Source organism: Gavialis gangeticus, unplaced genomic scaffold (genome assembly GCF_001723915.1).
Source record: "Gavialis gangeticus isolate Ggan-Ray unplaced genomic scaffold, GavGan_comp1, whole genome shotgun sequence".
Taxonomy (NCBI): Eukaryota; Metazoa; Chordata; order Crocodylia; family Gavialidae; genus Gavialis; species Gavialis gangeticus.
The window spans coordinates 7,832,815-7,843,575 of NW_017729012.1; the positions used below are offsets into that span (position 1 = coordinate 7,832,815).

Consider the following 10,761-nt stretch of genomic DNA (forward strand, 5'->3'; position numbering starts at 1 on the left):
CCAGCCCGCCAAGGGAGTCTATCCGGCCTGCAGCAGGTCCCCCCCGTGGTGGGTGCAGGACAGACGGGCCCGAACAGAATCAACTGCCACCCTCTCCTGGCGCCAGGTCAGCGCATGCACCCCCCTTGGACCGCAACAGCTCGGTGAAACTCCAGGCCATATCACTGCCCACCCCCTGTGTAAGCACTGGACGTCCCTAACAAATACCCAGGGAAACGTCTGCTCAAACATTTTAGGGAATCATTGTATAAAATGAACCAAACCCCTGCCGGTGCCAAGGTGGTCCGATCCGTGTACAGAGAAAAGACGGGTGTTTGCTTCTGAGCGCACAGATGTTCCCTCTGAATAACAAATACAATTCTGTGAGGCAATCCTGGGTGATTTGTAGTGAGTCACGTATATGGAGACAAATTGCTTCAGCAAAGGAAAATATTCATCCAGCTTTATAAACTGCTTAGAGAAGCACTGTTAGGCCCATATTTGCTGGCTGGCCTGTCAGTAATGCTCAGATTGCCTACAGCCTTTGAAATTAAACAGCATTTGATGACTGAACGGATAAACATGACTGTGGGGGGCGGGCAGGGGAAATTCAGCCCTTGATTAAGTAGAGCTTTCCATTTGCATTCGGACCCACTCTGGCAGTAGGTACATACCCTGCGAGTGAAAAAGATCTTTTCTCACTACTTGTTTATACCTGTGCTCTTGGTCTCTTTTCCAGCCTTATTTTTCCCATCAAAGTCTTAGTTTAAACAAATCTGAATCACTTCCTAAAATCTTACCAGTCTGGAAAAAGACCGACATTTTCTCAAAATAGGAACAGTTTATCCCTGACAACTGCGTGACTTTCTCTAATGAAAAAAGATGTGCTGGGTAGATTGGACTATAACCCAGTGCCAAGACTCTCATCCCAATGCTCCATAAGAAGTTTCAGATGTTCAGTGTATGGGACAACTAGGAGGGTCTCCATACTTGGCTTGCATCTGAGCACTGCGTGCCTCTACGTAGTGACAGCTACTTCATTTTCTGGTAGGAAGCCATCAGATGGCATTGTGGAAGGAGTCCATTTCACCCACCAGCCAGCACTGTACAGCTGGAACATGCACATCACTAAACCTTGGTTGTGTGCAGTGGCCATCTGACCTCCTACGCTCCTTGAGGTAGTTGAAGCCCTTGAGGTAAGAAATGAAAGCTCAAATAAGATCTCAGTTGGCTTTGCTGGCCAAAGCTGGCATTTCAGAGGAAAGCACAACTTTCCACACATTACACAAGACTCCTCCAGTATTTTTCCACTTAATCAGTGAAGGTATTAGTCAGTTATAGAATTACTCACCCGATTAAGGAGACCATCTGCTCCACTATATGTTTGCTGAAAGTTATAATAACGAAAAGTTTCTGTAGGAAGGAAAACATCAGTTAGAGAAATGTTTATTCAAAAGGGAAGCCAGGACAATGGAGCACAACAGCTTATGTTCCTCTCCAATTAAATGGCTTCTCCTGCAGTTACAGATCATTTTCCCTTCACTTTTCTTTCAGTGTCATTGCGTTTCGATCTCCACTTCAGTACAAGGGGCAGAACAAAAGTGCTGGCTGCATTTAAAACGGTATTCCCTTTCCTCACAGATTTCGTTTCAGGCTATATTTTTCCAGCCTGGGTAGCTGACCCAAAACCAGAATTCCCAGAAGCTCAAGGTCACTTTACTCCCACAACACTGTTTTGATGCAGAAATAAGCGTGGCTGGGCCGAAAGAAAGCGTCTGTCCCTGGTACACATACGGGCATAGATGTAAATGTCAAGATTTCACAAGTGAAAGACAGTTGGCTCCTGGACTCCGAGCCTTAACCCCAGGAGCGTTACAAAGGCAAACACCTAATGCTTCTGTGGGAAACCCCAAGCCTCAATCCCTAACACCCCACTTGCAACAAATACTCCAGGGGAAACTGGCAGCATCACCATTTTCAGCTTGGATAGCTTGCTCAGTTGGTTGCAGCAGGTAAGAGACCGATGCAATATTTATAGTCTCCATTAAATCAGGGTACATGTGAGCTGATGAGAACTGAACAAAGTGGACTGGGAGTAAAACCATGCCAAGTGATTCTGTGGGGCAGATTAACAGGCCAATTAAATGCAACTGTAAAACAGCTACTGAAACAGGGCCACTGGCTTCCTGTCTGGCGGAGGTTTTCACTATAAAGCTTTTCCATGACCCCCACGTTTCCTAAATTGCAAATTTCAGCAGGATCGTGACAAAGCCCAGCTTATTTCACAACGGCCTGCCTGAAAGAAGACAACGCGGAGTGGAGTTCCAATAGCTGGACACGTGTGCAATATAAAAATGATTTATCAAGCGCAACAAGGCTGGGTGGACTACTGGTTGCCTACACTGCATCCAGACACAAAGTACTATAAATTACACTGCAAAACAATGCAGACTAGCAGACATTTCCCCAGCTAATCAGGGCAAAAAAGTCCCAATAGTTATTTCACAAAGACTTGGGGTTTGTTTGTTTTTTGCTTTCTTTCACCTTTTGCATTTTGTGTAGTTAAGATTTATTTGTGACAGCACAGAAAAGACAAAAAAAAAAAAAAACCCCTTAAAAAAAAAAAAAACCCCTTAAAAAAAAAAAAAACCCCTTAAAAAAAAAAAAAACAAAGGGGAAAAAAAACAAAAAAAAAAAAAAAAAAAAAAAAAAAAAAAAGTCCTGAGCAATGCAAGTCTTCTTGCAATAAATGCAACTTCATGAGTTGAGACTCATGAATCAGCCTCCATCCTAAAAGAGACGGGAGAAGAGAGACTCCAGAAATAGCCTGCTGTTCAGGGTGGGAGGAATGGCCTTTTGACAGAGTTTCTGTTGGAGGAGACGTCTCTGACTGGGGAGCAGGGGGAGAAGCTGCTTACTTCGAGGCAGCCTTGCACTGAAGGCATGTGCTCAGGGCACTAGCAGTGGGATCTGCTGTTCTACCTCTATCCTACTGCGCAGGTCTAGCGCTTCCTTTGTGGAACAGCAAAATGTCACTTTGGGCTTGTCCAACTGCAGCATGACTGCTAGGCTAGCCATTACATGAGAGAGGGCATGCTGCTCTATGTCCCACTGGACAAGATGGTGGAAAGCTCTTTCAGTTACCTGAAAAGTTCCAGCAAGATTTTCAAAGGTGACTAAAGATTGCAAACGCCCAATTCAATGCACCTCGAAAGAGCCTGGCTTTCCATGAACATGAGACACCCCCTCTCGGAGAGCCGTGTCTCTGTACGACACCACAAAGGCAAGCACCCCTCCCAAACAAAGTCACTGGCCATCATTTTCAAACACGACTGAAACTTCCACAAAACCCCTCCCCCCAGGGCTGGCGTCGGCAGCAAGCAGGTGAGACTGGGTGAAGCCAGCCAGATCAGGAGATGCGAGGACTGGAATCATCTTTGAAGAAGCAACTGAAGTGAAAGGGGACAACTGAAAAGACCTCCCAGCTGGTAAAGGCTAGCTCCAGGGCTCTCTGCAAATGAGTGCGTGTGGTACCAAAAAGGCAAGTTCATTATGAGCGCGAAGCCTTTTCAGTCTGGTAAAAACCCTAGGTAAATAGCTTGGCTAACCACCAATTTCCTGAGTGGTGTAGGCGGTGAGCTCATTAGCCATAAATTATTTTGACACCCAAGTTTTCAGCACAATAAGCCTCAGAGCCTTTATTTTAAATCCATTGTGCCAAATTAATTTCTGTCACAGCAAGTCAGGCAAGGGGTCTTCATGGCACTCTGTGAAGTGCTGTAGAGTTAACAGTGTAGTACTTATAGGGGGGAAAAAAACCCAACTCCTCCAAGTGTTTTGTAGGAGGTGTAACATGCACTCACCTGGATGTGCATTTTAATTATTGCTTTCCCAATCAGGGTTGCACCGAAGAAGGTCCAAAAGGGAACAAGGAAGTGGCCACATGTTATCCCGGCCAGGTCGAAGAGAGGGTTTGGAATCTGCGAGTGCAAGAGACAAGTTCAAGAACCTGAACCCCACGCTCAAAACGCTCCGATCAATGCCACCACCCTGCGCCCCTCCTCCCTGCCCCTTTCTTCTTACAGGGCATGAGCCAAAAATCCTCCCGAGTCTCAGTACCTACAAAACCATTAATATTACATTACAGCACATAACTTAATTCTGGGGGATTCAGCTAGACAATGTCCCAGACGATTCCATCCTGATATTCTCGTTATCCCCGGATTATAAAGCAGCTCACAGATATTTTCCATGGGAAATGTGCAGAAACCACAGTAAAGACATTTGAAGTGATCTATCAAAATTTCTCCCTGACAAGCACATTGCTTATGCAAACTACTGCCCAAAGTGTTCTCCAGTGATTTCTTCTGAAGAGGGTTATCTAAACACCAGGCTTTTCCGGCACGCATCCTCTGTCTAAAAGCAAAGATTACAGGGTCCGCCCCCCCGAAACATATGCATTTAATTTCAAATTAAGGAGTTACTTATTGCTAAATCCTTTGTTTGGATTTCAAAGCCACTGCAAAACTCTTCTAGAAGCAGGCTCATAGTAACCAGCAGAGCCCCAGTGCCAACACCTGGCACTTCACATGCCCTGCCAATGTCCCACAGCTTGGGCTTTCTCTGTTTTGTTAAGTGAACAAATAAATAGAGGCCAATTAGATATTTAAAGAGCCATAAACAAAGTGACAGCTTCGCCATAAGGGATTTGGTCCAGACTTCAGGTCCAACTTTCCGTGGTTCACACTGACAGGCTGTTCTGGGGCCGGGAGGCTGGGTTTCTGTGAGCAACCAGCATGGGCCTAGGAAAACGAGAGGCAAGTAGTGGTACCTGCTCCTGTCCCACTTTGCCTTCCGCAGCACTTCACCCACACTGGCAGCTCCCTTGCACAGAGAAGGCCAATGAATGGCTTTGCCAGGCCTAGAGCTCTGCTGATTAGGAGTCAATTGGAGCCACCCTGCTTGTAAAGGTGCTTTTTGTTTCTTTTCTTTTTAGCAAGGTTAGCAAATATGTTGGCAGTGTCCCGATAGGGCAGCTTGTCTTTGAACTGCACAAAGGGGAACCCAGGATTCATTTCAACCTGGTAACACGTTCGACTCTACCTTGGCCTAGAGTAAAGAAACATGGCAACCAACATGTTTAGGCAAGGGCTAAGACTATTTTCAGCTGCCTCTGCTGCCAGATCTCCTGGGGGCAGGCACACAGCTGCCACCACCAAGCCAGCAGAACACGTGCACACCTGCAAGCTTCTGGGGCCTACACTCCGCAGCTGGGCTGCCCGAGCATGAAAAACGCCCTGGGAAAGCCCCAGCTGTGGAAGGGGCCACGGTAAGTAGCAGAAGACGCGGGAGCGCCTGCACAGCCCTTCTGCTGGCAGCAGAAGCCCAGTCCAGGCTACAGCAGGATGAGGCACGTCCACATACACAAGTCACCGCTTTTTCCCCCAGTGAAGGCTACCAGGGCTTGCTCAGCTGCGAGTATGGGTCTAATCTCCAGCACCTACTTATGGTGAAGAGGCTGCAGCTTCTCCTTGGTGCAGAAATTACCTGAGCGTTGTAACGGTGGTTGCCATCAGCCAGCTCTGTATTTAGTCAGGCCTTGGCCGCGCTCACAAGTTCTACGTTCAACCCGAGCATATCCCTCCGCTGGTCTGTCTGTACTGCAATGGCTTCTCTATGCCTTAGCCACTGATCCCCAAGGCTTCTTTATAGGGCACACAACCAGTCACTGGCATGGCATCTTCCCCAACAAAAACACCCCATGCCCATGCTGCTTTTTCTCTCAACACGGTTTGAGGTGATGACAACTTGAATGACTTATCTGAACAGAGACAAGAAAGGAGGGGGAGGGAGAACAGGGCAAAATGTGGAGCCCTTGGCACCAGGGAGAACAGGGAAAGATGGGCCCACATTCACAGCTGGGTATGCCCTGGGAAGTCCACATAACCTTCAGGAGCAGAGAAGGGGTGCCTTGCATATGCTGACATCCCTTCCCCAGCTCTGCAACACCAGGATCTGCCAGCACCGCAATGCTGGCTGGGCTGAGGAAGAGTCACACCCTAGAGCCAACATGGGTCTGCTGCAACCCCCCTGGCTGGCCAAGGACCTGGCTCTCTGTAAGCCAGAGCAGTGGACTCTGAAATGGAGAGTGGGGGGGAAGAGGAAAACCCACTGGAGCCTTCGACTGGGCAGGAAGAAAAGCACAGAGCCCAGGGTGTGTAGAGACCTACAGAAGGAACAAAGCGTGTGATCCTCTAACTGCCCAGCGCCTCTTCCCAGGGCTCTGCCCGTGACCAGCTCGTACGGCATCTTCTGCTTTGCTGCTCTCTTTGCAACGTTTTCATTTTTAAAATGCAAAGTTAAACCTCACTAAACAAGTGCCAAGAGGAAGAGAACATCCTCCCCGACCCTTGTAGTGCTCTACATTTCACTAACTCACCTGCCCCAGTAGGTCAGCCCTACAACTGTATTTTTAAAGCATTCACGCACATCGAGGCAGATCGGTTGAGCTACTCAGTGACGGCTCATGAGATGGCGGCTGTTGAACAGTGAGTCAGACCTGGTGGTGGGGCACTCTGAAGGCTTAGTGGGTTGAGAGATTTAAGCAACTTAATTCAGCTCAGGAGCAGGGGCCTTCACTCTTCGCACCAGGCAGTTCGAAAGGGTAGCATGCCGAGAAGGACGTTCAAGCTGCTGCTACCTGACGACCAGTCTTTTCCTTGTCCGAAAGCGGCACAGCAGCCTTTCACGCGGCTGCCTGTATGAAAAGCCTCTCGGTTTAAGCGACAGAAGACTACTGAAAGGCACCCAACTCAGGGATCCTCTCCCACTTGTCAGCCCGTCTGTTCCCTCAGGCTTCTAGCAATGTGGTGAGCTCAAGTGATGCCCTGTCTATGAATCAGGGGGGAATTATTGTGGGTAAACACTTTAGTCCTGTTGGGTTTTGAACAGGTAAGTGTCATGTATTTGGGGGATTTTCCATTTCTGGTTTTTTGGGCTATTTTAAAATGCAAGCGTGCCAAGACCTAGGCACAGACAGACATCTAAAAAAAAGGAAAATATGATTCTATTCGGGTCATCAGCCTGTAAAACAGTAGTGCCTGAGCTAGCCATAACAAGCCAGGAACATAGCTTTATGACTAATCCCAACCCAGGAGTCACAACTGTGTCACGGGCTGTGGAGCCAGGGCAGAAGCAGCAGGTCTGCTAACTACCCACTTGTGCAGGCCAGCAGGCAACAGGCACGTGCCTGCATTAGCTGAGAGCTTTCCAAGCCAACGCAGGGCATTTGCCTGTTCTCAAACAGAAGCACATCAACATTTAACTCGTTTCTGAGGGTACCTTAGTTTAACCCGCCAGAAGGTTTTCCCAGGATAACAGACACTGAACCACACAGGCCTTTCTGCCTTCAGTGGCCGGCACTGTATGCATCAACTTGAGCTCGTTGCAACAGAAGACATGTAACTAGTCACCTGCTTCCCGGATGGAAACGAGGCAGACTGGAACTCGAGGGGAAGTCTGGAGTTTAACTTGCTATGATTTTTTCCCTTGGTAGAACATGTTCCCTTTGTTGCGATCTCAGGTTTGTTAGGCCATGGTGGAAACAGAGACGGCAGGGAAAACCGACAATAAGCATTTCGGAGAAAGGGCAACCTTTCTTGTGTTTGTCCGGCCCCAAGTACAACGGGCTCATCCGGGACTGGGCATCCCGAGGGCGACTACAGCAGCCCTCTGCTTCTCCAGCTGTCAAGAAGAACAGCTTTCATTCGATCGTGCTCATGGACTCTCCATTTCCAAGACACTGGAGGAGGTTTGATGTTACTTTGCTGCAGGCAAGTCATACATTCACCACGTACTATTGTGTTTTGGTGACTTTCAACCCCCTCCTTTTGTGACCGAAACCAACTTACCGAAGCACAGGCCAGAATGCCAAAGAACCCAACTTTCTGCACCAGGTTCTGAACAGCCAGTTTAGCTCGGGAGGCAAAGTCCTGCAAAGAAGGAAGAAGAGTTGCTAAGAAGGATGGAAGCTAAGCATAAGCATCCCTAAACAACACGCGGCGCATCGCTGCACCGCTCAGACCTGAGCTCTGCGCTTTGCATGTTACAAGTGAGTGATTACAGAGTGGTTAAACCAAGAGGGCAAATTAGACAGAGCAGAGAGCCAGACCTTTAATGTTTTTAGTCAAGCTGAACATCTGAAGACGTCACAGGCACCACCTTTTAGCTAGTCCAGTAAACTGGGCTCAGCCAAGCTTTGTAGCCTGGCTAATGCTCACACTATTACAGAAACAACCCTCCCAGTATATTCCCCTTCCAGATTCTTGCATTGCTGAAGCCACAGCAGCACTAAATCCTCGTATGGGCAGAAGAAGGTAATTCTGTCCTGGCCATAAGCAGTGCCTTTGAGATACCAAAGGAATTTTGGGAAGGGGAGTTTAAGCACATCCCCCACCTTGGTCTCTACCTGTGCGGGCAGGTTTCAAGCCAAGGTCTCCCAAATTATGTTCTACGGACTTGAGCAGCGGCAGGATTTCACCCGCCATACGTAAGAAATCAGGAAGGTTGCGGTCCGTTCAATGTTAAGTCTATATTCCCAGCATTGGAGCCACAAGGAACACAGTCTCCCCCCCTGATTTCCATAAACACAGTAATATACTGAAAATTGTTAAGATCTATGCAATTACACTGGGAAACCATTCTGGTTTCTCCACTTCCAGAATCTAACTGCCTGAACACCAAGAGGACTGTCAAAACAGTATTCAGTCACTTAAAAACCTATTTGGTGACAACCACTTTGACTTACTGACTTCTGAAGAAACAAAATACAGATCTCTGCTCGCAGCTGATTTTAAAGGCAATTGCTATAACATGGCATTTCCAAAATAGAGACTCAATTCCATTTGAGCATAAGAAACAGAATGGAAACCTAGTGGAATATACAATTTTGTTGCTCAAAAAATATTAAAATGGGTCCGTTTGTGTGGATCTGCGTTTGGTGATATGCACTGAGGCTTCGTACAGTTAATACTATACAAACATAGTAATACTTTGGTATTAGAGAGCTGAAAATGTCTTCATTTACAAACTGATGTTGCCATTTTATGCTGTTTTAAGTTGGGTGAAGAAGAGTCACAGATACAAGCTACTTTCATAGGGAACTATCCTGCAGCTAGGGCCAACCAATCTGATTATAAACTTCTCAGTCTTTTTGACTAGATAGTCTAGTGCAATTCAACCTATGCAATCTTAAAGCGTAATCTCACTCCTGGTATGACACAGCCCCCAGGAAGCCAATGCAGACGAGAAGCAATTACTTCAAATTAACAGTATTAAAGCAAATAAGATGCACACTCTCATACATTTTTAAAGGAAAAACAAGCATTTAATTAACTTAACAAATGACTGTTCTACTTAATAGTCACCTCCATTATAAAACCATTTAGCTACAATATTGCATTCCTCCTACCCATTACAGTAAAATAGAACTTGTTCCTTTTTAACAGCGTTTTAGCAAAAATATATGGAAGATGCTTAGTAATTATGTTGAAACGGTAGTTTTAAGTGTAAAAATACCTGCCTGCTTATAAAAGGCTTATGATTCCAAGAGAAGTGTTATTCTGACAGGGCTCAATTAGGTCACACCATAGAAACCTCTCATGAAAGCTGTACTTTAATTGCACCAACCCACTTAATGTGATATTATGCTCCGAGAAAAAGAAGGGGGGGGGGGGGAAATCACCTCCCCTCAGAAATCCTATTCTTGTAGAAAAAGCAACTGCTATCATTTTCTACTTTAACCTACCGTTTTTTATTACTGCAAAATCAGAAGTTCTTCAAGGAAAAATGAACTGCTCTACATAGGAGGAGAGAGAGAAGCCAAGCAAGATCTGGATCTCTCTTACAATGGACCTTTTTTGCTCACGGACTGTAAAAAAGGTGCAACACAAAGCTCTGCGCTGGTGCTCTCCCGGGGACATTTCCCACAGGCACACCGACACGGATGCTTCTAATAAAAATTTTGGAATCTAATTTCTATGCACCTTATGGCCAAATGCAATAGGATAATACGAGTCTAAAACCTTTTAAACTTTTCCAAAAACGAGATTGAGAAAGATCCTTATTACTCCGATTAACTGACATGTTTCCAAGATGCTCCACAGCACCAGTGTGTCTCTGACACAAGGTTAAAAAGCTATTGCCCTTTAGCAGCGTTTTCCAACGTTTTAAATTGTTCAGGGGCTGTTTTGCCATACTTTCTGGATAAAGCCTGCAGAAAATTAAATGCAGAAAGAAAGCAGCATTTTAAGCCACAAATTTAAAAACAAAACCAGAACACACAGGTATCTACTTGGCTTTTTTTTTTAAACCAGTAGCAAATGTTGGCCATAAATAATAAACTGAACAAGTATTTTAAACCTCCAATTGTTATTTTAATGGTTCAAATAAAAGGACACTTGCTCAGTCTTTGGGGCTGTTGCTTATACTAAAATTTCTGCAAAACTATTTCTGAATTAGAAAACAAATTAAACAGTTCAGTGTAGTGCGAATCAGAAAAATGACATGCAAAGGGGCTCATCTGATCAGCACGTGCTCAGTTTCCATTGAGGTGAACACGAGTTAGGTGTGAGGCAGAAAAAAGTGAGACCCTCTAGACTTTCAGTGCGATCAGGAAGACACGAAAATCATTAACATGCTACACCAATTAAGGAAATGACAGATGTCCCAATGGGCGAAGGTCAGTCAAAGTGAGAATACGGTGTAAAAAAAAAAAAAAAAAAA

General features: G+C 45.9%; 1 protein-coding gene across 1 annotated transcript in view; it reads right to left on the reverse strand.

Annotated features, from left to right (window-relative positions):
* The window catches only part of VMP1 (vacuole membrane protein 1), a 109,223-nt gene that overhangs the window by 24,757 nt on the left and 73,705 nt on the right, over positions 1-10,761 (reverse strand). The window contains exons 9-11 of the mRNA XM_019511133.1: positions 7,890-7,970; positions 3,843-3,959; positions 1,331-1,392 (exon numbers count right to left, since the gene is read on the reverse strand). Coding sequence (XP_019366678.1) covers positions 1,331-1,392; positions 3,843-3,959; positions 7,890-7,970 — 260 coding nt within the window. The remainder of the gene's footprint in view (positions 1-1,330; positions 1,393-3,842; positions 3,960-7,889; positions 7,971-10,761) is intronic.